This window comes from Trichoderma camerunense (genome assembly GCF_050948025.1).
Source record: "Trichoderma camerunense strain CBS 138272 chromosome Unknown V8C40scaffold_15, whole genome shotgun sequence".
Classification (NCBI taxonomy): domain Eukaryota; kingdom Fungi; phylum Ascomycota; class Sordariomycetes; order Hypocreales; family Hypocreaceae; genus Trichoderma; species Trichoderma camerunense.
In genome coordinates this window covers 118,280-142,872 of record NW_028145355.1, presented here as the reverse complement: position 1 = coordinate 142,872, position 24,593 = coordinate 118,280, and the positions used below count along the sequence as shown (strand labels likewise).

General features: G+C 49.8%; 11 protein-coding genes across 11 annotated transcripts; 4 read left to right on the top strand and 7 right to left on the bottom strand.

The window, feature by feature from the left end:
* Nucleotides 1–933: 933 nt before the first annotated feature.
* Nucleotides 934–2,878, bottom strand: V8C40DRAFT_251623 (MCP1 family protein). The gene is made up of 2 exons (XM_083217227.1): nucleotides 2,285–2,878; nucleotides 934–2,055 (listed from the first exon to the last, which is right to left on the bottom strand). The coding sequence occupies exons 1-2, from the start codon at nucleotides 2,535–2,537 to the stop codon at nucleotides 1,277–1,279; spliced, it is 1,032 nt and encodes a 343-aa protein (XP_083070403.1). The 5' UTR covers nucleotides 2,538–2,878; the 3' UTR covers nucleotides 934–1,276.
* Nucleotides 2,879–3,733: 855 nt separating this feature from the next.
* On the top strand, nucleotides 3,734–4,538 carry V8C40DRAFT_63674 (C2H2-type zinc finger protein). Its single transcript, XM_083223222.1, has 2 exons — nucleotides 3,734–3,875; nucleotides 3,938–4,538. The coding sequence occupies exons 1-2, from the start codon at nucleotides 3,867–3,869 to the stop codon at nucleotides 4,469–4,471; spliced, it is 543 nt and encodes a 180-aa protein (XP_083070402.1). The 5' UTR covers nucleotides 3,734–3,866; the 3' UTR covers nucleotides 4,472–4,538.
* V8C40DRAFT_251620 (Zn(II)2Cys6 transcription factor) lies at nucleotides 4,519–7,758 on the bottom strand. The gene is made up of 9 exons (XM_083217226.1): nucleotides 7,679–7,758; nucleotides 7,317–7,613; nucleotides 7,158–7,181; nucleotides 6,952–7,073; nucleotides 6,396–6,841; nucleotides 6,025–6,323; nucleotides 5,618–5,952; nucleotides 5,149–5,502; nucleotides 4,519–5,058 (listed from the first exon to the last, which is right to left on the bottom strand). Exons 2-9 carry the CDS (start codon nucleotides 7,368–7,370, stop codon nucleotides 4,605–4,607), a joined length of 2,088 nt encoding a protein of 695 aa, XP_083070401.1. The 5' UTR covers nucleotides 7,371–7,613; nucleotides 7,679–7,758; the 3' UTR covers nucleotides 4,519–4,604.
* Nucleotides 7,759–7,997: 239 nt separating this feature from the next.
* Nucleotides 7,998–9,069, bottom strand: V8C40DRAFT_251615 (uncharacterized protein). The gene is made up of 3 exons (XM_083217225.1): nucleotides 8,487–9,069; nucleotides 8,361–8,418; nucleotides 7,998–8,302 (listed from the first exon to the last, which is right to left on the bottom strand). Exons 1-2 carry the CDS (start codon nucleotides 8,796–8,798, stop codon nucleotides 8,377–8,379), a joined length of 354 nt encoding a protein of 117 aa, XP_083070400.1. The 5' UTR covers nucleotides 8,799–9,069; the 3' UTR covers nucleotides 7,998–8,302; nucleotides 8,361–8,376.
* Nucleotides 9,070–10,040: 971 nt separating this feature from the next.
* On the bottom strand, nucleotides 10,041–13,162 carry V8C40DRAFT_276341 (uncharacterized protein; the record flags this gene model as incomplete). The annotated part of the gene is made up of 7 exons (XM_083220824.1): nucleotides 10,041–10,148; nucleotides 10,182–10,368; nucleotides 10,402–11,952; nucleotides 12,021–12,237; nucleotides 12,278–12,856; nucleotides 12,913–13,013; nucleotides 13,071–13,162. The coding sequence occupies 7 exons, from the start codon at nucleotides 13,160–13,162 to the stop codon at nucleotides 10,041–10,043; spliced, it is 2,835 nt and encodes a 944-aa protein (XP_083070399.1).
* Nucleotides 13,163–13,461: 299 nt separating this feature from the next.
* On the bottom strand, nucleotides 13,462–14,686 carry V8C40DRAFT_251611 (uncharacterized protein). The gene has a single exon (XM_083217224.1). It carries the CDS (start codon nucleotides 14,604–14,606, stop codon nucleotides 13,764–13,766), a length of 843 nt encoding a protein of 280 aa, XP_083070398.1. The 5' UTR covers nucleotides 14,607–14,686; the 3' UTR covers nucleotides 13,462–13,763.
* A 244-nt stretch (nucleotides 14,687–14,930) lies between these two features.
* On the top strand, nucleotides 14,931–17,792 carry V8C40DRAFT_281101 (S8 family peptidase; the record flags this gene model as incomplete). Its single annotated transcript, XM_083221529.1, has 6 exons — nucleotides 14,931–15,068; nucleotides 15,138–15,275; nucleotides 15,355–15,830; nucleotides 15,878–16,726; nucleotides 16,779–17,097; nucleotides 17,172–17,792. The coding sequence occupies 6 exons, from the start codon at nucleotides 14,931–14,933 to the stop codon at nucleotides 17,790–17,792; spliced, it is 2,541 nt and encodes an 846-aa protein (XP_083070397.1).
* On the bottom strand, nucleotides 17,746–19,499 carry V8C40DRAFT_251607 (DnaJ domain-containing protein). Its single transcript, XM_083217223.1, has 2 exons — nucleotides 19,147–19,499; nucleotides 17,746–19,064 (listed from the first exon to the last, which is right to left on the bottom strand). The coding sequence occupies exons 1-2, from the start codon at nucleotides 19,441–19,443 to the stop codon at nucleotides 18,024–18,026; spliced, it is 1,338 nt and encodes a 445-aa protein (XP_083070396.1). The 5' UTR covers nucleotides 19,444–19,499; the 3' UTR covers nucleotides 17,746–18,023.
* A 163-nt stretch (nucleotides 19,500–19,662) lies between these two features.
* V8C40DRAFT_251604 (LYR motif-containing protein) lies at nucleotides 19,663–20,355 on the top strand. The gene is made up of 3 exons (XM_083217222.1): nucleotides 19,663–19,841; nucleotides 19,919–20,104; nucleotides 20,165–20,355. Exons 1-3 carry the CDS (start codon nucleotides 19,787–19,789, stop codon nucleotides 20,257–20,259), a joined length of 336 nt encoding a protein of 111 aa, XP_083070395.1. The 5' UTR covers nucleotides 19,663–19,786; the 3' UTR covers nucleotides 20,260–20,355.
* Nucleotides 20,240–21,791, bottom strand: V8C40DRAFT_251603 (Pre-mRNA-splicing factor ECM2). Its single transcript, XM_083217221.1, has 2 exons — nucleotides 21,562–21,791; nucleotides 20,240–21,496 (listed from the first exon to the last, which is right to left on the bottom strand). Exons 1-2 carry the CDS (start codon nucleotides 21,697–21,699, stop codon nucleotides 20,522–20,524), a joined length of 1,113 nt encoding a protein of 370 aa, XP_083070394.1. The 5' UTR covers nucleotides 21,700–21,791; the 3' UTR covers nucleotides 20,240–20,521.
* A 614-nt stretch (nucleotides 21,792–22,405) lies between these two features.
* Nucleotides 22,406–24,546, top strand: V8C40DRAFT_251601 (sterol 24-C-methyltransferase). The gene is made up of 3 exons (XM_083217220.1): nucleotides 22,406–23,072; nucleotides 23,184–23,540; nucleotides 23,610–24,546. The coding sequence occupies exons 1-3, from the start codon at nucleotides 22,869–22,871 to the stop codon at nucleotides 24,183–24,185; spliced, it is 1,137 nt and encodes a 378-aa protein (XP_083070393.1). The 5' UTR covers nucleotides 22,406–22,868; the 3' UTR covers nucleotides 24,186–24,546.
* Nucleotides 24,547–24,593: the final 47 nt, after the last annotated feature.

Sequence of the window (24,593 nt, the reverse complement as noted above, 5' to 3'; positions counted from 1 at the left end):
CACTCATAAAATATCTCCGTACCTAGACCTTGTCCAGTCCCAGCCGCTGTCCAATCACTGCGCAACTGCACCTTTCAGCCACTAATAGGCACCGGAGCTAGACAGAAGCTTAGCACGGATTTTGCACTGATGGATGGATTGGATGCCTTGCTGGGCTGCCAGTTGAGCTCCATCTGTTCCATCTGTTCCCCCACCACCCCCGGCAATCCATCCAGCACATGTACCCCCAGTATGGCGCCCTCTGCAAAGAAGTACGTGTACCCACTAGCCGCTATCTTAGTATCAGGCCCCCTCCAGTCAGTAGAAACACCAAATCAACCACCATCACGGTTTCTTTCCTTTTTCCTTTTTTTTCTTTTCGCTTCCCAATTCGCCTCTGGATTTGTAATTCACGCCAAGTTTCCTAAACGCCAACAAACCGTTTAAGCGTCCCCCTCCCTTTTTTACTCTCTTCTACTCCTACCTACTAAGTACCTAGTAAGTCATAGCTCGGCCGTGGCTTTTTGGCCGGCTGCCCTCCCTGCGACAAGTCACTTCTGAAAAGAGTCGCCTGCAGGTACGCTTGTATCAGCCGCGGATGCCAGAACCAATAGATCGCCACAGCCCAAGCGGTGATTCAAAGTGCAAGATGCATGCCAAATGCAGACCAAAAAAAAAAGCAAAGAGAGACCAACAGGAAGAAAGCCCTTTCATCATACCGCTTTTGTTTAATATATGCAAGCCGCAAAACAACTCATCAAACCACCCCCTTCCCTAGTGGCTACGTAGTCTCGGCCCTCACTCCGTTTCCTGGGGTGGTAAAAGTTCAGCTCTTTTTGACTGCATATTTTACTACTCGTATGTATTCTATCGTGAATCTAGCCTCTCAGCATACTGCAAGGACTCTCGTTCCCCCCTCATTCTCTCTCATGGACTCGTATCTCCCCCTCCCCCCCTCACACCTCCTTTCATGTCCCCTCCATCTCGTCTTTATCCTCAGACACGGCAAATATCAAACCGTAGATGGGAAAAGAAAAAATAATTCCCCGGCCGCTTATTGCTTTCCGAGGCTCCATAAATCCCCGGATAAACTTCTCATTCTCCTAGCGTAGATCATCTGCACAGTCCCGTGCTTCGCGGCTCATATTTCGAATTGATGTCTCATGCGCATGGCTCAGGTCGAGAGAGGCTACTTGTGTGCTCGTAAATTCGTGTATATTCATCATAAATCCGGTGTCATGTCATGTCATGGGTCAAACAAGCCCCCCCACCCAAGTCGCTGACACAACCTCGATCGTCACAGCTGGACTCTGGCAAAGAGATCGTCGTATAGCTTTCCAACCCATCCATCCGACGGCCCAGCCTTTGCAACAACCTCGAGTCCTCCCACCGCCCACAATGCAGCTGCTGCCACTACTGCGGCCTGAACTCCCAGCCACTGGCGTCTGCGTTGCCGCTTCGTCTTCTTATCAACCGTGACTGCTTCGCTTCCCCACCAGCCCTTTGTCGACGGGGCAATCCCGAACCACTTGGCCAGTCCCCAGACCATATGGGCGCACCCTATTCCAATCAAGCCCCTGTAGGCGGTAGCTGCAATAATAGGGTGCCTCGCGAAGCCGTGAGAGACGTAGGCTAGGCCAATGTTGGAGCTGTCGCCCTCCACTACTAGTGGCAAGACTCGGTTCATCACGACGTGGGCCCCCCAGAAGGCAGAGAAGACGTATCCAGACCAAGAGATCCAGCTGAGCGGTGGCCAGAGCTGAACTGACGGCCGAGGGTTAGCAGTAGACGAACGCATCATGGCGTACATGCCCGGCGTTGACCCGCCATATCTCTTAATGTTCTGGGACCTCCTCAGAAGACGCAACGCAATGCCAGAGCCAATGTGCATCAGAACCGGCAGGCCAACCAGCAACGGCTCCGTGATGGGAGTCTGGTAGAGTTCTCGGGCCATAAGCAGGTAAGTCTCCGAGCCAGCCACGCTTCGTGTAACCGCGGGAATGAGGGACACATTGGCAAGGTGCATGGTGGTGAATACCGACACGGCATAGCTAGAATATCTCTGCATTCGGCTCACTATATTTTGATAAAAAACATCAAAGTCACAACCGGTCAGCATAAAAAAGGAACCACACACACACTTTCGACTCAGACAGGGTTGCAATGCAGCTGAAACTGGATAAAACCACGGGGAAAACGCAATGGGTTAAAACGAGATAAAAATAAGAATAAAGGCGGCAATCAGTTCAGGGATCATCCAGGGACGACAGAAAAAAAAGAAAAGAAAAAAAAGAGAGAAACGAACAGTAATAGATGGCGCCTCGGCCACTGCCACTCAACCCCGGCGCCATAGTCGAGCCAGTCTTGATGCTGCCCGCACTGCCTTCCATGGTGCGTTCTGCATCCAGAGAGTCGATTGGCCTCTTTTCTTCTGTCGGTGTGTCCGGGTCTGAGTCCATGGGCGCAGGATCCAGCTGGAGGAGAGAAATGGCCGTCAGAGTCGAGTTCCTCCGCTCTCGCCAGCCTCGCGGGCTCTCGGCGTCTGAGTCGTCGTCCATGGCGATTGCCGAGCTCTTCCCCTTCTTCTCTTTTCCTTTCTTGCTTTGTATCTGATTCAAGGATGAGGTTTCTCAATTTTTGAATAGTTTTCACCTTTGTCTTCGGGTATCAAAAGATTCCGAGATAAAAACGAAAATACCCGGGTGAGACATGCATGTCCGTACGAGCATCAAACCACCGGCTGGGTATGTTGGGGAGAAAAAAGAAAAAAGAAGGCTGCCCAATAGCAAAAGACCACACAGCTGTGGGGGGGCCCCTCTATGCCCAAACAAGAAATGGTTTGAGTGCAGCCCACACCCGCCCGGTATAAATGCTGAGACAACGACGACACACAAGTTTTATGCAAAAAGAAAAGAAACGCCCGTTCGCTCGTTTTGTTTCAAACTCTTTTCTCTTTTTCCATTTTCCTTCTGGGAAGCCACCAATCCCAACCGTTGCGGCATCGATTGGAGCGCGTATGTTCCGCAATGGCACATTGGCCAAGAGACAACTGTCTCAACCACCATGTTCGAGACGTCCTATTTGCCAACGCCCAACAGCATCATACCCTTTTAGCTCTAGCAGCGTCTTTCGTACAGGACGCTTTCATCTATTCCGCATCACATATGCGCTTCATACATGTGCTTGATGTGTATGTAGGTTGGAACACGTACGACTAGGTGCCAAATTACATGCCCGAGTACCGAGTCCTACCTTGATACACACCACCTGCCCTAGGGCCAAGACGTTTTACGAAACATCCTATCGCGGTATTCTCCCTTACATGAGCCACCACTGTAGCGAGATGAATCGTGTGATTTATCATGCATTATGAATTTCACTGTCCAGTCAAAGCTAAAGAGCGTTATTGTTAGCTAGTTAGCCATCTATCATTGAAGTATGCCTTGTCCGCCTTGGGAAGGACTCGGTAAAGCAGCTTAAGCGACGGCTGCCGGGAAGTCTCCCGCTATTGATGAAGCTGGCCACTAACAGCCCTGCCATATCAAACGTACCGGGGGGGAATCAATCGCAGTAGAGCACTTATCAGGTACCTAGAATATCACTGCTTTATCGCCAGTATTAGGGTACCCAAAAAGTACTCAAAGCTACTCCGCAATCGGTCTAATCCAGGTCCAGGATTGGATAGCCGCCCATCATCAGCCCCACCATAGCTCCCTCGGCCTTTTTTCTCCGATCTTCCGATATCCTCCAATTCAATTCAATTGTTGCGTATCGTATCGTGGAATCGTTATCGCGAGCTTCACGTCAGAGCATCGCAAAGCTCCGTCACTCGCACAGCACAATTGGATACTGCTCTATTCTTAGATTGTATCTCCAAGTCATTCAAAATGCCTCCAGTACGTATCTCTCATCCTTCGACAAATACTCAGCATCGTCAAACTAACGCGTCCATCTCCAGAGACACCAAACCCTTCCTCCCGCGCAAACCAGCTCGGCGAAAGAGGCCCAGAAATCCTTCTACTGCAACCTCTGCTCCAAAGGCTACTCCCGCATGAACGACTATGAGGCCCATCTCAGCAGCTACGATCACAGCCACAAGCAGCGCCTCAAAGACATGAAGGCCATGGTGCGCGATCCCAACGCAGGCGCAAAGGCGAGGAAGGCCGAGGCCAAGGCAGACGGCATGGTCAGCATCAAGCTGAATAACCAGGAAGCGCCATCCTCTGCAGGCGGCGGCGGCGGAGGAGGTTTCAAAAAAGGCGGCTTCAAAAAGACTGGCTTCAAGAGTGCTTTTGCTCCGGCAGAGGCGTCGACGTCGACTGTTGCTGCTTCGCAACCAGCAGTGACCGATGCGTCCCGCAAACCAGCGAATCAAGCCGCTCGTGCGCTCATGGATACAGAAAAGACGGGCCTCTACAAAGGTTCCCTCGTGGAGAGCGATACGGAAGATGAGGGATACGAAGTCTATGACCCAAGATTTCCCACTGATTGACTCGCCCAAGACACAGGATATTACATTGATTCCGTGGCTGAATGCCACTGTTGGATATTCCAGGGTATTATTACTATTATCACGCTGGCTATTATAAATGCCACCTCATATGCCTCAGCCCAAGTCCAGAACCCTACATGTCGGACTGCATCCACTTCTGCGAGTCTATCTGCGACAAGTCCTCCTCTAGGAGACTAATCATGTTCCGGCTGCCGAAAAACCAATCCGCAAGCTGTGCCACCTGGCCGTTGCCCTGAACCGGCACCCCCGGGTCGTTGGTGTTGGCGTTGGCCATTGGTTGATCCTCGTTGGGGATGAAGCCCAGCTGACTCAAGTACATCTCAAACTCATCCCCTATCGAGCTTTCGTCCTGCTGCTGCTGGGCCTTGGCTTCGACATAGAGCGTGGCGATATCGCACATGACCCGGCAGAGTCGGTATAACTTGTCAATGGGCTCTGAAAGTCCCCTCCCGCCCTCGAGGGAATCCACAAAGTCCTGGAGAACCTTGAGGTCTGCAAATGAAGAAGTCTCAATGACATAGCAAAACAAGACAAAGAATGGAGCAAACGGTGTCAACAGGAGGTTCCTAGAGATGGGACAAAATGATGATCAGCATTTGGTTGGTAGAAAGGGAAGGGAAAGGAAATGGTGGGTTCAGAATTGCTGTCTTCCTTACCAATGAATGTACATGGACCGCATGTACGTGCTAATGTCCATGAATTGAACACACTCATGATGCGTCTTCATGGCATGACGGGCCGCGTCTAAGCATTCGTCGCAGAATCGGGTAATGGAGCCTTCCGGTGCCGGTATGACGCGGTAGATTAGCGTCTTGGTCACGTAGAACTGGACCTCGTCGCCTTTTATAAAGACGTCGACGACATCCGAGGTTCCTATCGACTTGAGCAACCTGTGTACCTTTTCACGCGTCTCATCCGTCTCAATCTCCAGCCGACTGCATTCCGCGGCCAGGAGTTTTGCTCGTTGGACCAAGTCTGCTTGTGGGCTTGCCAGAGCGACTGGACTGTATCTGCAAGTTACGAACAGCCATCAGTTATCGAATCCTATCTACAAACAAAGAGAAAAGGCAGAAAAGAAGGCCACAGCAGGCGATCAAGGGGCTCATATGTGAAAAGGTCTCTTACAGTTGTTCGTAGATTCGGCTCTGCAGGCTGCTAATCTTGACCCATAAAGTTGGGAACGTGGTGGATGTGAGATGGTCGAAGCCGTTGACTTCAAACTCGCGTTTGATATCAATGTCGCATTCCGCTATCGTGGATGCCCGTCCAAGTCTAAGGCCCAAGCCCTTGTCCAAGGTATACACGTGCCAGAAGATGACCTTCTTTTGCTGTGCGACCACTGGAGGGTCGTTTCTCAGCGATTCTGTGCGGTGGTAGCCGCCTGCTTGACACAGCCAGGCGGCCATTGTGATGAGATGCCACGCTACCGAGGGCCTGGAGACGTCAATAGCATAAAGGCACTATATCAATCAAACAATATCAGTTACTCTACTCATCAATGGCTAGACAGGAGAAAAGCAAAGCAATCTCACCCCAAGCAGCAGAGCTTGCACATTCTCAATCTTTGGCGACAGAAACAGCGGAAAGTTGGCCAGCGTCGTCTCGAGATTCGACTTGCAGATGGCCACGTACGAGTTGTACTCTTCGCGCAACACGCCCTCCTTGTCCAGCGAGTGCTGCTCGACAAAGAGGTTGTACAGCATGGCGTTGACCACGGCAAAGGTGGCGTCCGAGATGTCTTCCGTGGGGAAGTAGACGGTCTTGCACAGCTCTGCAAACTCCTTGATACCGACGAGGGTGCACAGGATGGTGAAGAAGGTGGGAGGAGCGGCTGGTTGGAGGTCAGATTATACACGCCTTTTTCATGTTGAATATTAAAAGATTTGTAAACTCTTTCTCATACCTTTGACGTGCTTTAAGAGGGAGACTACCGTGGCCAGCGGAGGCATTGGCAACTTGCTCACTCCCCCCGGCGGCACTGGCTTCTGCAGAGGGAATCGAGGTCCATGGCTTATTGAGCGGTGCTTCTGCATCTCGACAAGCTGGCTGAGATTGGCGAGAGCCGTCTCCATCTTGGGGTTGAGAGGCCGCAGGGGCCCCCTCTTGACGGCGCGCTCGAGGAACTCGCTCGCAAAGGTCGTGTGCACGGTCAGGCCCGAGTCGCCGCCCAGGACAGACTCCTCGTCGGAGCTGTCATAGTCGGCGTTTGAGGCGGCGGTCGGAATGGTGATGTCTGTCTGGGGGGTGTGGATGAATTTGGAGGCGTCTGTGGAGGTGGAGGACGAGATGTTTTTGAGGAGGGCTTCGATGTTGCCGAGGCGGGCTTCTATCTGATCAATCTTTCTCTCGCTTGGTGTATGTTAGCCATGTCGTTTTGAAGTGAAGAGGCCAGGAAAGGTAATAATATGAGATAAGAGGTGACATGAGATGAGCAACACTCATTGTTGGATGAGACTCACTATTGAGATGAGATGAGGACTCGCTGTCGAGGTTCCTTTGGCCTCTGTCCAGCACCGGTTGATGTGCAACTCCGCTTTGCTGTTCTGCAATTGGAACACGGCCAATCTTTATCACAGCGAATCTTAAAAAGAACCATTAACTTATTGATCCAATCGAAGAGTGAAATATCATGGCAGAGAGTGACACGAATTTGATCGACACTCACCTTTCGTAGACGACACTGATCGCACTACCATTCACGCCGACAAAGGCCATCGTCAGTACTCAATCAATCTCATCACCCCATCCAGCAGCAGCCCATCATCGCGGCTAGATATGCGCATCAAGCCAGATCCACAGGCGACACTCAGATACCGGCACTTACAGCTCTCCGGGCGGTTGGATCGTCGGCGGCCGCGGACGGCGCGAGGTTCTGCATTGTATCGGATGTTTTTTTGCTCTTGAGCTAATGCGGACGAGCGAAAGGATATGGTGGTTGCAATTATATAATGGATGGGTGCTATATGTACTGCGGTGTTTTAATTTATGATGAATTGAGATGAGTTTCGATTCTTGTTCCCAGAAGAAATTGATTCGCTCATTCTCATGTGAGTTGAGTGAAAGGATGAAAAGAAAGAGGTAAGGCGGATTCTACAGCAGCATCTTTTACCAGGTTCATTTACTGCCGGCGGTGTTAGTGGCTGTACCTCAACAACTGCCATCCAAATTCAACAAACTAAGCCTTACCAAGTGCCGGACGCGCAATTGTGTATCAGAAAATAGATCATGTCTTGCATCTCTTGTTGCCTGAGTTGGTCGACCACAGGATGCAGGTGGAATGCGACTCATCTGCAGCCAGGTTGATGGATGCTGCGGATAGCAGCAGCATGTACTCTTGCATACATCTTGTGAGGAAAGATACTTGTCAAGGTTCCGGATGTCCCGGAGTCCGCGGGATGCCGAAGATTCCTTGGCTGCGGCGAGTTATTACGTACCACAAGCAGAAACAGAGATGGATGATTCAGGATAAATTGAAGGATAAACTAAACTAAACTAAAATATAACAGAATAAAATAAAATAAAATGGGTTCCAGTTGGTTAGTTCTTTTGAATAGCTGGTGGTGTTTAAACTCTCAAAAAAACAAATGAATCATGGCGAGACCACTTATAAACAATATGTTATACATGACAGCTGCTCTAGTGAAAGCCTATCTAGCCCTACCTCGCTAGAAATGGGCCTTGATGCATTTTCTACTCCATAGTCAACTCTATTGTCAACTAGTAGAATGTCTTTCAACGTCTGTCGACATCAATCCGGGTCTCTGGAGGAAATCCCATGCTGGCCTCTGAAGAATGTTTGAAGAATAGCCTGTATATCTATATTCCTCTCTTCGTTGACATAGCAGTCAATTCTAACAAATCTTCCAAGCTGAACAAAGTTGGACTCATCTCCAGCCATCTTCTTCAAGTAATACCTCACAAGCATGGTTTGGCAGCCCTTCTGTTCAAAATTCTCCTCTCCCTTGTGCGCCAGCTGATGGCAAGATAAAATTAGTGAGCTGATTCCAGCCGCGATAGCTGTGGCCACGGAGCTTTCTGATATATTTTCGCTACAGTTGAGAACCGGAGCGATCCCCGCCGGGACATTGACCGCAAACTCGTTACCCAGATTATTATTTCCAAGAGGCGTTATCCCAGACTCGTCACAGGCGATAATGGGGATTGTCCCGTAAAAGCCTGCTGGGTAGGCATGTGTCAAATTTATGCCTTCAACATGAGCACTGCAGAGCATGGCAATGCCGCGTTTGGTTGCTTCACAGCAAGCATCCTCAAGCTCGTCTGTTGTTTCGCCGAGGCCGAAGCTCATGGAGATAACGTCAACACCTTTTGATATCGCCCCTCGTATTGCCTTGTGTATAAGTTAATAAAGCCAACAACAGAAATAAAGCGCACCAAGGCGTGGAAGGGGGAGTAACCTACCTCTGCAACTCTCGCAGGAGTGATTCCGGATCTCCTTGATGACACTCTAGCAATATAGAAGACACAACATGGATCGATGGAGCCTATTATTCTGGCCATCTGGATGCATGCGCGTCGGACGCTAGGAATCGGCGACTTGAAGGATCGTCATTGCTCACCAAAGATAGTCTTTTCCTGATACGAGATCGTCTTTTCTTGACACGAGATCGTCTTTTCTTAATACGAGATCGTCTTTTCTTAATACGAGACCACAGAGTTTCATCGATCGGCCGTCTGCTACAGTGTTCGTGCCGTTCTTTAATGTGATGGGTGTCTAATTGTTGTCGGTCAATTGTAAGATCCCCTATGCTGTCGGTATCAGGCCGAATGTCAACCATTCTGGTATCAATAATAGCTATCCTGGTCGGCCGGTACAGGATATATGCTGAGTGACGCAGACTGATTCTTTAAAGTGCGGAATTACTGATTTTTGTTACTTTTTCTTTGTATAATTCCTTTATCAGCATCGTTCCTTTGTCTACATCGTCCCTTTGTGTACAGCGGCGCCAGATTATGTTCTCTGAGATTAATGTTCGTGCGTGCAAGCTCACCATCAAGCTCACGCTTTGGATGTTATTGTTATATGTTGATTCGCTGCCCCCTGTGATCTACAATGGCTGGATAATAGAATATGAAATGCCAAGGCTACATATCGTAAAGTATTCAAAAAAGACAATCGGTACTAATTCCTCATCAGTGGATAAAGTCAACTTCATCAAGCTTGATGCCAAAGCGAGAGAAGTGGCCGTACATCATTCTTCTCGCTGAGTTCAAGTGTCTCTTGTAGGTTGTAGCTAGCTGTTATGAGCTAGTTATAAGATCCAGTAGATGGTTGGTATTAGACGGAATGCCATGCAGTTCGTTGTTGAAGATAGTCATGCTGGTCGGCCCGTACCCGCGAGTCTCATTGTATATCTATCAAGTCTTGTACTAGATTGCAGTATTATTACATGAAGTGAGAATCTTGGAGCTACTCTCCGAGATCTAAGTATCATGAAGATGGCTGAGTCATGTTTTTTCGATGGTAGCCAATTCCCATTTCCAATCCTAGCGGCTTCTCTTCGCGTTCTTCTTGTGTCTCTGATGCCTTCTACAATGGTGTTGAAGTTTCAATCTTGTAATAATTGCCCAATTCCACGTTCAGTCTAGAGCTGTCCCCTTGGTCCCTCAGTCTCCCCAGGTTCTTCAAGTCAATACTCTTAATGATGTCGTTGCCCTCAAAGTTACACACGACATTCTTCCCTGGCGAAACCAAAAATGGCTTGGCCATGTTTGGATTAAGCCCAAAAAACTGTCTTGTTTTGTTCTTGAGGTCTTCTAGGGCGCCAAGTCGTGTATCAATTTGAAGCCGAACGTGGTAAGGCTCTAATGAAGCTCTTGAGATTAGCACCGCCACACAGATTTCCTGCAATATGCCGCTATTTTCCAAGCCTTTCTGCTCAAAAACCCACGTAACTCCATTGCGGCAGCCAGTCACAGGGCTAATCTCGGGGTTTGAGCGCCCTTCAGTGAAGAAGGTCTGATCCCAAGCCTTGCTTTTAGTTTTTTCCCGCCCAACAGAAGCATTGACACCAGCGGAACCAGGTCCGATATTCACTTCTATTCCCTTTTCGTAAGGCATTCGGGCAACCCATCTCTCCGCCGAGTGAAATGGTGCCCAGGCTTCGACTTGTGGTTCATTCAAGCCGTGGTGCCGCTTGTTATCCGCACCTTCAAACATCAAGGAAGCCTTCATAGAACTGAATTTGACATTTGGGCTATGAGAGGCAATCACAATTTTGAGAACCACTAGAGTCATTTCCCGATCAGATATTGTGCTCTCGCCTTCTAGAGGACAACCTTCATTACCATCTACCCAGAGAAGCCTCTCGACGCTCACGGTGTAGCCGGATTTTCTATTTTCGTAAATTGTGTCGCGTTTCTCTTTGACCCATTCTGCTTTGACTTCCCCAGAGGAAGAAGTAGCTTCGTGATTTCGATTGTTCAGAACCCCGAATTTTAATTGTCGTGTCAGACCTTTAGTCGAAAGGCGCACATCCTCATATTCGTCAAGATTAGGTTTATCTTTCCTTCCCCATACCAATTTCCGATTGATGATATGAAAATTTCGCCATTCAATATTATACTCCAGAGGAGGGGTGGCCAGTCGGTCTTCCACGGCTTGTGGCTGGTCCAATTCCTGGGGTTCCAGCAAGTTGCTAGCGGCTTCATCATACCACGATTGGCCTTCGGGAAGAATAATCATATCTTCGTCTTCTTCTGGGTTTATTTCGTCTCCGTATTTTCTCAGTAAATTCTGACTAGGATCAGGCTCCTGTCGCAAGCGTTCCTGCCGTGCGTTGCGAATATCCGATCGGATTTCAGCCAGCACTGTAATATCGACATCACTTAGGTCTGGGATGAGCTTGAGGTCAGCATCATGTTGAATAAGATCGCCTCTTGTTTCTGGGTTATCAAAGTCCCACAATGACCATGGAAACATCTTGTCGGCCTCGATCTCGCTTTCACACCTCTGGCCGATCCCGCCATCGTCGACGCTTGCAGACTTTGAAGAAGCTTTCTGGGACACATCTATATTTATATCGGCATGTGGGGACTCTGGAAGAGATATCCAGGCGTATTCCGCAAGCTCTTCGGCGATGTGACTGTACACGGTCAAAAAATCACGGTCTTCGAACAATATTGTGCAAATTGGGCACTGTAGCAAAATATCAGCCCCAACCTCGCGATTTATCTCGTATCTTCCGATATTTGCCAGCTCGAGCATTTCTTCGGTTGTAAAATCTTCTTTGTGTTCATTCTCGGTATGGGTTAAGAATTCTGCTTCCGTCTGGAAGGTCCGCATATTTGACTGACACGATGAGACGCATTTCCATTTTGAGACTTTATGCTTCGTCTGCATGTGACTGATCCATGAATCACTGTTCCTGTATAAAGCATGTGGTGTTTTACAGTCTGGCAAAATGCAAACATATGGCCGGAGGTCCTCCAGAACGTGATTTCTAAGGAGGGTCAGTTACGGAAGACGTTCGAAATTATGAGGCCAATAAAAGAGTAAATTAAGTCATACCTCCAGGCAGGTCCTTGGAATATTGCCCTTGCGAGTGGAATTCCACAATGGGGGCATTCAAACTCCAAATTTTCGCCCACTTCTGGTGGCAGCGGAAGATTAGTGAGAGAATCGTCTATAGTAGACCACTGCGGTCGTATCATTAAGCTCTTCACAGGCTTTGTCTGAGGAAAAACCGTTGTAGGCACGTATGTGGCGGTGTATACTGTTGACTGGACTGCATCATGCTGTGCTGTCTTTCCGCGTAATGCACCTACCTATAGCCGTATGAGCCAGCCTGGACGGGGTTGAACCAGAGCCGCCTTGTCGCGAGTACCCAGCCGTAGATCGCGGCGGCAGGCTTGCTAAACTGTGGGACTTGAAGGACTCTTCTTTGGCTTCTTTTCCACCCCGGCCCACCCTCTTGCGGCGGGAGTATGCTAGTTCTCGTTGCCGTAAACAAACAGTTTCGATTAGCCGTTTCACCATGTAGTCGATAGGGGAAGGCTTCTTGTATCGCAGCAACAACTCTATGCCTTCTCTGAATTTTTGTGTTAAATTCACGCCATCCTGCCATTCAACGAAGTTTGCGGCTTTAGTATGTCTGTAACTCATCCCAGCAGAGCGGATGGCAGCAGAAATTCTGAAAAGTTCCGAAAGCGCCTGCTCCACCTTCTCTCGCATTGTGTCAATTGGGTCCGCAACTACAGGCGATGTCTCGGGAGCCTGACCAAATGAACATTCTGACGAGCTAGCTGATGTTGATGCGTGAGATGAGGGCAGTTGAGTCTGGCTGCTCGTATCTTCTACAGCCGCAATAGCCCTTCCGGCAATAGGATCGGCCAAGGTACAGATTGCTATCAAGCATTACTACGGCAAAATGAGAGGTCACCGGTCAAAAAGTGGGTATTACCAGAGAGATACTCATGCAGTAGAGCCAGAAGTTGCAGTATCATGTCCACCAGCTCTGGTCGCTCGCGTAGGCGCCAGTCCATGGAAGTACGTTTCTCATAACTTCCAAAGATGCCGCCGTGAGCAGCCCAAAGGTTGAATCGGTCAAGCTAGTCTTACGGCCATGGCGTCGATGTCATTGACTCAATACAATCATTGAAAATATTCAAGCACTCTGCGGCTTTGTTATAAATTGCGTTCTCTAACGCCATTATTCATTTGGGTTGTGGACAGTTCTTCTTCTCTATGCTAACGTAAAGGACGCAGGTCAGAGATTTAACTGCGGAGTACGGGATTGTGTGGCTTCGCTAGTATGCAGCGGAATCGGATTATGCTCCTTGCGATTGGTGTGCATTCATGCAAGTTTACCTACCTCCGTGCATGTACATGGGTGTAGTTTTGGGCCAACGTTAAAGCTATTAGTATTCATTCTATTTCATACTATTATCTGAATCGTAAAGCTCACTCACCCCAAAAAAGGTATGAGTGGATGACTACCTGCTTTTTAGACCTCGTATAAGATACTGTTATTATAAGTTGACTTATTAGTCTCATAGATTGCAGCCACTGGATAACAGATTATTCAACGTCGCAAAGAATCTATATCACAGAGAACTCAAAAGGTAACCCTGACTTATTCTCATTAATGGATAAAGTCATATTCATCAAGGCTTATGCCAAAACGAGGGAAATCGTTGATATAGTCTTCTCCTTGCTGAGTTCACAGTTTCTCATAAGTTGTTTCTCCCTCCCAATGGTGGCTGACACATTATTCCAGGATCTCAGTCATAGGTCTATGAGTGTTGTAACCATCTAGTTTTCACTAACACTCAAAACTTCAGCATCCCAGGCCTCTTCCTTGTCGACGTCTTCATCGCCACCCTCATAAGGCTCCTCATCTATGTCATCAACAACAACGGTTTCGATCATTGCCCCAGGCTCTCCGTCCTGAATCTCCGCTGTGTCATCGTCCCCAACACTTTGGACCTCGCCTTTACGAAATGGAGCATGTGTCATACGGCGATAGTAGACCTCGTTGACGCTATACGCAAACACGAAATTGCTTGATTCGCCAGTGGTCTCTTCATTAGAGCTATTGGTTTCAAGCTCGCCGGCGATACCCAGTCCGCCAGATCCAGTCCCCGATGGGTCACCAGAAGCCGAAGCCTTGAATCCTGCGGCTCGTGCATTCTTTATGGCTGTCGTCGCCCCTTCAGCAACTGTGACACCAGTCACGATGAATACTCGCTTATCCCAGCGCCATTTTTTCAAATAGTTTGGCACTTCATCATGTTCCATCGAGTCTTGGACGTAGGTAAGTGGCGGCGTGATCTGTTGGCTCTTCAGCGAGTCGAAGTGCCATGAGGCCGAATCTGAACGGTCGACATGGATATTAGTCTCCCCAGTGACAGGGACGGGATTGAGCTCCGTCCATATCCGGAACATCACTTTGAGGTCGCTCTCGGACGAAATAGAAACGTTTTTGTCTTCCGTCTCATCCACAATCACATCTTTGGGCACTGGGAGTGGCCCACGCGGCATCAGCGCTGACTCGGGCTGGAAAGGTTTGCCAAGGATCTGGCCGATTCGAAGGCGTCCATTGGACGCAAATTTACGCGTCTTTGTAAAGATCCATCCATCGTAGGTCCGGCTCATAACGACGACAGTGTAAGAGTGCGTTATTTTGGGCTGATTTGCAACAAATTGGATCAGGCTGCGAGGGGCGGGGTTTCCACGAAGCGCATCGAACTGCATATTATATGCGAGTTATCTCATACTTCGTTGATTGATTGGTTAAATGAACAAAACATGCGTCCACGTGAGCGGCTGCAACCGTTTCAGCTCATCTGCGAAGCGGGGAGAATTGGGCACACTTCTGGTCAAAATATGCAATGATACAGCGTAGACTTTTGTTCCGCTTTTGCTGCTTGAATTCTTGTCTCTGTGCACTATTCGCCTCTATCACGGGTATAGCACATTATGGACGAGCCAGAGGCTGAGCTTTTGATAGATCTGCCTGAAGAACCATATGAACTCCTTGAACTGCTTCAAGACATTATCATCACATTTCGTGAACATTACACTGGTCGTTCCCAGAATGACGGCAAGGAGACGTTAGTTCAAAGGCATTTAAAGTCTCGACTTTGGCAATTAGAGTTCCATTTAGAGGGTTATATAAACCAACAGGGTCCAATCAGTCAGGAACTCTACACTGCGGCACATCGGGTGGCGGTAGGATTAAACAGCACAATTCATGCTCGCCGTATACAAGACATTCTTGAGCGAGATATTGAGCACCATTATATTCCTAGTCCTGGTTCAAATGTAAGTAGAGTGAAGCTTCAGATTGGTCAAGCTGATCTTTCAAAGCTCGGAGCGCTAACTACATCATTAGAAGCGCAAGTCAAAGTTTTCAAACTTAGAAACCTTCCGAACATTCGTTCGAAAGATCCCCAAAGACAAACAAACAATCGACATCCAGCGTCCATTCATCAAAAAGATGTCTGTACCTGGCACTGAGCTGTTATCTTCACGAGTCGCTGACTTTGACCTTCTTCTGTGTCGGGAGAACCCGCAAAGTGAGATGGCCCCGATGGTCTCCGAGCGCCCCCATAAACAGAACAGGTGGTATTCGGAAAAGGAATTCCAACGTTTCCGGTCGCGATGCCGTGGTTATGAGGATCTCCACAGGTTATTACGCGAGTTCTGGCCTTGTCAGTGCGGAGCCGATCATGAAAATAAGCTCGGTAGTTGCATGAACATCATGCTTTGTCTTCAGCCAAGTTGGAAACACCCAAAAATCACCATAGAGGAGTACGACATGATTTTGCAACATGAATTAGCCCCTCTACACTGTAGTATTATGATTCAACCCCAGAAGTAAGTACGAATGCCTCGGGAAATTACTAGTGACTCACGTCTTCTAGATGTCCTACATCCTTCGCTACAAAGAAGCTGGATCCTCCCTGCCAGGTTCTCTTTGATGGCATATTAGGCTTAAAGCTAAAGATAGTGGCAACTCCAATCACTCCCACAGGCTTCGCCGCTGAGTTCTTTCCAGATCAAGTTATGTCCGGTGACCCTGGAAAACGAGTGTCATTGCAGAAGATCCTACAAGACCGCATTATTCTTCTTGCAAGAGAAAGAAGAATCTTAGCCGTGATTTTAATGTACTCCTTCATGCAACTCCTCGATGGTCCTTGGCTACAGCAGTATTGGGACAGTGCCGATATTTCCTTCTTTCAATTCGATGAGAATGGCGGCCCTGCAACATTCAACTTCAGGCGCCCTTACCTTTCTGCTTGCTGGGTGGCAGCACAGGGCAGCACGCGGCCTACGAAATTACACAAGGATTATCATCCAATGCCAGATATGGTCACACTTGCTAGATTTCTCCTCGAGCTAGAACTACAGGAAAATCGAATCCCACCGGATTTTACTCGAAATCTGCGTTCAGATCTTCCAAAGGCATCAAAGATGCTAAGCAGATTGAAGGACTTAGACCGAGATGAGTGGGCAAAACAGCAATTCATTGAGTCAATGAGCGCCTGTTTAGCCGTGGAAACATATGCCAAATATGAGCCACAAGCTCCCCATCTTGGGATGTGGGACATTTATCAGAAGGTTGTGAGTCCTTTGGAACAGAACCTCCTTTCCATGCTAGGCCCACGCGCCTCATTCAAGGACTTGGAACAGGAGCTCTCTGGTGTCACGCCGTTAGCTAATGTCATATTTGACGAGCCGGCTGCCAAGCCTCTGGAGCAAAGCCCGCCAATGTGAGACACAGAGAAAACACGTAATCTGGTCCTTTCACTGACGTTTCCACAGAAACACAGAATCGGACAAGTGGTTTACAAAGCTTGAACAAGAGACTCATAGTCTTATGAGTGGTATTAAAGGTGGTGAAGTGAAGATCGCCATCCTCGATACCGGTATTGATCTTCAACACCCACTACTTAGCGAAAGGATCCAGAATGAAAACTGCTGGGATTTCGTCAACGATACTGAAGGTATATGCGATGAAGTCGGTCACGGTACTCACACGGCCTCTCTGCTAGTGAAGACTGCACCTCAGGCTAAGATATTTTGTGGGAGAGTCTGGAAAACGCGATGCGAAGAGGATAACACCGGGAGGTTAATTGCCAAGGCAAGATTTACTATCTCTCAGTCACTCACTCGTATCATCTCACGTTATATGTTATGGCTAATCACGGGGTATAGGCAATCAAACATGCCGTGAAAAAGTGGGAAGTCGACATCATCGTCATGCCATTTGCCTTTCCACATAGCAATGAGGATATCGAAGACGCCATCGACGATTATCACAACAAGGTGCTTATCTTTGCAGCAGCATCCAACAAGGCTGATGAAAAACTTGGATTTCCTGCCTGCCTCCCCGAAGTCTTCTGTATATACTCTAACAAGACCCGCACGATCCAATCCCAATTCTGCAAGCTTGGTAAGCAGGGGAAGTATAACTTCAGTACCATCGGAGAAGATGTCAAAGGCGCGTGGCCGACTGGATTAACGGATGGGGAGGCCGAGTTACGGCAATCGGGAACATCTTGTCCGACCCCCATCGCCGCAGGAGTTGCCGCTCTTGTCTTGCAGTTTGCCAGACAGAGCGGGAGAGGTGCTGTGTCTCGGGCGAAGAAGCTAAAGAATAAAAGCGTCATGGAAAAGGTATTGTTTGAATGCATGACTGAGAAGCAGAAATCTGGAGTATATAACCTAATTGAGCTCTGGAAGCTGTTGAGCGGATTAGACGGCAAGGAGAAACGCACCTTACCATCAATAGCAAGCATGATCTCGGAACGGATCAATGAAGTTTATCAAAATTAAGGAATAGAACTTGTTCTAGCAGTTGCCCAACTCAAGTCTACTATGACTTTTAAGTCTCTATTACTCAACTCACACTGTCTCCGACGACACGGAGGCAAGATTATTTCACATTGTATACACAGTTTCAAGCAAATAAACATTGACCATCAAAGTCCATTCTATTCATCATCGTCATGACCGTCTAATTTTAGTTCTAAACCTCCCATTTCATCCACCCCATGCTCCAATCACTTACACCAGAGTCTTGGCCTCTCCCTCCTTCAGCTTGCCGGCATCAACAAGCCTCTTGACCTCGGCGGTCCAGACTCCCTTGATCTCGTCCGCAACAGTCAGGCCGTTAAGCTTACCGGCAAGAGCAGCGATCTCATCGGGATCAATCTTGCCCTGCACCAGCTCGACATCGCCCAGGACGGCGTCGATCTGAGCGGCAGAGGCATCGCCAGAGGCAAAGTAGTTGGCGTCCTTGACGGAGCCCTTGAGCACACGCTTGTTCTTCTTGACGGCGTTCTTGGCGGCCTCCTTGGCCTTCTTGCCGGCCTCACGGTCAGCCTTTGCGGCGGCTTCGGCATCAGCCTTGGCCTTCTCCTCGGCCTCCTTCTTGGCCTGTGCCTCCTCGGCGGCCTTCTTCTCGGCAGCCTCCTTCTCAAACTTCTTCTTGTTCTTGGCGGCGTTGGCCTCCTGTCGGAAGCGCTTGATACGCTCGTCACCGGCGGAAGCGTCATCTAGCAGCTTACGCAGACGGGCGTTGTCCTCAGCCTTCTTCTTCTTGCGAGAGTTCTGGTTCTTGCGCTCGACGTGGCGCTTGTGGTCACGGCTCTCGCCATCATCGGGGACATCCTCGTCGAGGTACTCGAAGCTCCTCCAGCTGTCAAAGTTGTACCAGAAGTTGTAGAATTCGTCGACGTGCTCCTTGGTGGCGTTGGCATCGCCAAAGGTGGGCACGGGGTGTGTCTTGGAGAAACGGGCCTCGGACTTGAAGACCTTGCTCCAGAGCTTGTAGAAGTCGCCCTTTTGCAGCTGCTTCTTGGTGGGGGGCTCGACGTCGGCCTCCTCGTCGACGGAGTCGAACTGGCGGCGTCTGATGGGGTCGAGCAGAATGTCGGTAGCCTTCTGGATACACTTGAAGAACTGGTCGTCCTCGGCACGGCCCAGGGCAGCCTTCTTATCGGGGTGGTGCTTGAGGACCTTCTTGCGGTGGGCCTTCTTGATCTGCTCCTCGGTGGCCTTGTAGCGGTACTTGGACAGGCCGAGAACCTTGTAGTGGTCCTGAGTCTGTGTGTCTCTGTTAGCACTGGCCGAATTGGACTGACAATCCCAATCCCGATATCACCCCCCATCATGTTTCAACACATACCTTCCAGTCCTTGGCCTGGCTCTGGAGCATCATGGGGTCCTCAGGCTCACTCTCATCGCCATCATCAACATCCTCGACGTTCTTGGCGCTCTCCTGGGCCTGGATTCGGTCATCCTCGGAAAAGGTGCGCTTGTGACGAGCTCGGCGGGCGTGAGCCAGGAAATGGGGTCCAACAGGCTCGATGCTGCGCTGGACAGCTCCGGAGAGCTTGCCGACAGCCTTGAAGTCCTTGTCGGCAGCCCAACCCTCGGGCAGGGCGGGAAGAGGAAGAGTGACAACCTGCGAGACAGAAGCCATTGTGATGATATGCAATGACAGGCTTTGGGTTGAGGGGGAGAAAAAAGATTGGACTGAGGGCAGTTGAGGCAATCTCCAGTTTTTTTCTTTTTTTTTCCTCTTCTCCCACCAACGGCCAATCAATGGTGGGGTTCTGACAGGGGTTGGTAGTGCCATCTGTAGTGGGATGTCGGCGGAAGACGGCAGAACCGGACCTCCGTTGGTTAGCAGCAGCTTCAAAATTGATACTATCATCCTGCTACTAATCTTGAATACATGCACTTCCATTCGCCTGCGTGATACAACTTGTAATTCGTCTTCTTCTTTCTTTTTGCTAGCGATTCCGTCTAAACCATCCTACATCATGTCATTGGCGGCTTATAGAAACCTCATGCGCGCTGCGCGAATCGCCTTTCAGGGTAAGATGCGCTCCCTCGAAAACCCGGTCTTCATTTATAATCCCGACATCAAAAGCAAGACTAACAATTGCATCCAGGCGACGTCCATGTCCTTTCTGCCGCCCAGAACCAGATCCGACAGGGCTTCCAAGAGAACCGCGCACTCGACTCCGACTCCAACATCCAGACGGCAATCAAACATGCCGAGGATGTGGCCACCATCCTGCGCCAGAACATTGTCCAGGGAGAAAAGATTGAGAGCGACGGCGACAAGCACACGTACAGTAAGATTTACAGGACCGGTTCTCAAGATGTTGTAACCTTGCTAATATCCTCAACAACAGAGCTGCGAATACACGAACACACCGAGCGAGGCGATAATGACAGTATCTTGACGGCAGGCAATGGCAAGAGTGGTGGTGGTTGTGGCTGCAATTGATGAGCAGCCTTTGTATATATATCATTGTAAAACAAACTATGTAGAATTACTGGACTCATGATACCCTCCAATCCAATGACACACGATAAACTTGGCCTTCCATCACGTTGAATCCCTCGATATGTAGACGACGTAATATGCAACCCGCTGTAGTCTCCCTATAGCACCGAAACGCCAGAAGATGATGGATAGAAAAAAAAAAGGAAAATAGAAAACAATGAAGAAGAAAGAAGCCAATATGGCCAGATATGGCGAAACCCTCTTACTCTCCAGACATGCTTGCGTAGGTGGGCGCTTCTTCTGCGCCAGGTGGTGGTGCAGCAATCGCACGATTCGCCACACTTGGTTGCTGGCCGCCTTCCAGGGTGCGCTGTTGCGGCTTGTTTTGGCGGATGCGAGCATCTTGCAGCATCTGGTAGCGCTGCTCCCGATCCATGGTGCCAATCGCCTTTGGCTGTCCCCAGCGGATCCTCAGCGGGCATCCAGCAATAACCGCCCTGCCCTGACAAGCAGCCGCCGCCTTTTCGGCTCCATCTCTCGTCTCGTAGTTGACAAACGCGCAGTGAGACATGTGAGAGCACACCAAGGACTTGATCTTGCCGTGAACCTTGAAGAAGTCGCGGAGCTTGTGCTCGGGCAAATCGTCCTCCACACCCGTTACGAAAAGGGACATGATGTTGGGGTCATCCGGCGGCAGCCAATCTTTGGGGCTCGGTGGTAGCTGTGCTGCGCTCGGGAATGCCGGACGGCCTCGCCCTTTTCCACCAGGTCTCGCGCCCGCGGCTGCAGCGGCCCTTGAATCTCGAGTTCGAATCGGGCCAGGGCCTCCTACACCGGCTCCAACTGCAGCATTCCCTCCAGCTCTTGCACCAGCGAGTTCTGACTCGTCCACGGTTCTGCCCTTGCGAAAGTACGGCTTGCTGGCGGCGAGACGGCGCAGAAGCTCGCGGGCCTTTTCGTCCGTCTTCTCGTACTCTTCCGTTCCGGCCTTGCCTTCTTCGATCAACTTTTCGTTGTTCTGCGCAAAGTATTCTCGGTTGACATCGGATCGAGGCCCCGGAGCGATCATCTTGAGCGCAGCGTCACGGACGGTGATGGGCAGGCCAAAGCTAAGATCCAGCATGCAGCTCTGGCAGCAGTTCTTGAGTCGAGCGCACGTCAGGCAAACGTTGGTCCGTCTCTTGCGGCCTTGGGCGCGCTCAGCAGCCCAGCTGAAGACTGTGAATGGTCGCGTACACTGGCAATTCTGTTAGAATACACATTTCGATAGAATAGAATGGTATCGAGCAGGGGGCGACATACTAATTTGCATTCGGCTCCGTAGTCTTCCTTTAGCATCTTGACCATGGGGTTCTCGGGCAGGCAGTTTTCGCAGACAGAGGGAAAGTCGGTCGTCTCCCATCCCGACCGGTTGAGATCTTGTTTAATTTGTGGCGGCATGACGGGCGACGAGATGCAGCGATGGATTGGCGATGTTGTTTCTTTTCCAAGGTGCAACTGTATGATGCAAGCTGCAAATCCAAGATCGGATCGCGACGTGCAAAGAAATCTTGGTGGAGACCTGCCACCGCCCGCCACAAACAGGGGTTACATAAGCATGATGTGGAATCTTATCGATAGCCACCCCAGCGCATTGCAAAGCAAAAAAAAGTGGCTTCGATAAAATTCCAGGATTCGGGTCAGGCACGTTTAGGCTGTATGTATGTGCTTGTGGCTTCCAGAAACATGCCACATCTCGGCAAGATTTGCACATGCTATTCTGCTTGTACAATGACAAGATGATTATACGTACGAATGCAGATATGGGAAATTGGACACGCGGCTGGAGAGAGGGAGGAATGGACGTCACTCCAATTTCAAAGACACGGCCGAACGTTGCCACATCAATGCGACTTAGTATCCGTAATCTCAGCTCGCAACCATCCATCCGACAACGATTTCTACAGTACGAGAGCGAATACAGATGATACCACTGGACGAGGAATGCCTAGTAGCGGCACTAATTGCAACTTATACGCGTATTTGGAGATTTGGTGCTTGGCTCCGCAGATACACCTCCCCTAATATGGAGTTTATACCGCATCCTTAGCACGAAAAAAAAGTGAAGCCGACGGAGGAATTCACCGCAAAAAAAAAAGAGGCGCATGCAAGGACACCCAAAGCGAGTTCGCGTTCGTATTCGCACACTGCGGGGCGCTCACCGCCTACCATTTACGTGGCAGCCCATCCTCGATCCAACCAACCAAAGGGCCAATTTGCTCGTCTAGTGCGATATCACAAGCCCAGAATTAGAATTGGAGATTGGCGGTTGCCGTTCGTCAGGGGTAAAAAGAAGCGGACAGGTGCCATGAAATTGCTGCATTGCGATTCTGATGCCAAAAGACCCAAACAACGGACAACGCATAAAAAGGTCCCAGCTCCGCTCAATTCGCGTGGCAGCCACCCGTCCTCTTTTTCCCCAACCTCTGGAGCATCTCCATCTTCGTTGTGTGCCTTTAGTTCTCTCTTCTTCTTTTTCTTCCTTCCTTTGACCCTCTTTTTGTGCAGCTACTAGAGAATTTTCCATCTTAATTTTTTAATTCTATCCTGCTACAACCACCTAATTCAACATGGCACCCGTAGCTCTCGAGAAGGAGGACAAGGCGCGAGACGCCGCCTTCAACAAGGCTCTGCACGGCAACTCGGCCCAGGCCAAGGGAGGCATTGCTGCCATGTTTTCCAAGGGCTCCGACGCCAAGAAGGCCGCTGTCGACGAGTACTTTAAGCACTGGGACAACAAGCCCGCCGAGAACGAGACTGCGGAGGAGCGTGCCGTGAGTTCTTTTTTTTTCTTCTCCTCGCTCTACCTCTTCCAATTCTCCCTTGGGAAGAAGAGAGGGCAATTGATCGAATTGAATCACGGTTTCTAACCATCCAATCAACAGGCGCGAACGGCCGAGTATGCCACTCTCACGAGACACTACTACAACCTGGCGACGGATCTGTACGAGTATGGCTGGGGCCAGTCTTTCCACTTCTGCCGATTCTCCCACGGCGAGCCCTTTTACCAGGCAATTGCCCGTCACGAGCACTACCTGGCTCACACCATTGGCATCAAGGAGGGCATGAAAGTCCTCGATGTCGGCTGTGGTGTCGGTGGCCCTGCCCGTGAGATTGCAAAGTTCACCGGCTGCCACGTCACTGGCCTCAACAACAACGACTACCAGATCGACCGAGCAACCCACTATGCCCAGAAGGAGGGCCTTTCTGAGCAACTGGCCTTTGTCAAGGGCGACTTTATGGTATGTTGAACCTACAACAACTTGTTCTATGTCTTGTTCTCTACGTACTAACGCAAATCCCGCCCTCAGCAAATGTCGTTCCCTGAAAACACCTTTGACGCTGTTTATGCCATTGAGGCTACCGTTCACGCCCCCACTCTGGAGGGCATCTATGGCCAGATCTTCCGCGTGCTGAAGCCCGGCGGTGTCTTTGGCGTCTACGAGTGGCTTATGACTGATGAATACGACAACAACAACCTGCACCACCGCGAGATCCGTCTCGGAATCGAGCAGGGTGACGGTATCTCCAACATGTGCAAGGTGTCCGAGGCTCTGGACGCCATGCGCGCTGTCGGCTTTGAGCTCCTCAGACATGAGGATCTCGCTGACCGTCCCGACCCCCTTCCCTGGTACTGGCCTCTGTCCGGTGAATTGAGATACATTCAGTCGGTCGGAGACATCTTTACCATTGTCCGCATGACCACTTGGGGCCGCACCATTGCCCACAACTTGGCTGGTCTGCTGGAGAAGATCGGCCTTGCCCCTGCTGGCACTAAGAAGACGGCCGACAGCTTGGCTCTCGCTGCCGACTGCCTGGTTGCCGGTGGTCGCGAGCACCTGTTCACTCCCATGTACCTGATGGTTGGCCGCAAGCCTTCTGCTTAAACATGGACAGGGAGAGGAAGAGGGAAAGAGGGAGTGCGTGCGTATGTGTGAAGGGGACCAAGCAATTGATACCATCTTGGATTTTGATACCTTGATTGACGTGGAGTAACGAGCGACCCCAGTGGGAGGATATAAAAAAGCGGCGTCGAGCATGATTACTTGAACGGGATGACGATGCATTGCTGATGAAACAATCGGCACATTTTTGTACGCATATGTAATGGCTACAGCAAAAGATGCAAACCGCTGCATCTTTTTTAATAATTTCTCTATTTTCACATGAAATGAACCATTTCGCCAACTTATTTTGCTGTCTGCATGTTCTTGTTCTTGTGAGCCATTTCGTCTGCATCATCCAAAGCGTTGTCCACGTTCCAGTCGCTCTACCTTATCTTCAATTGATTTGAT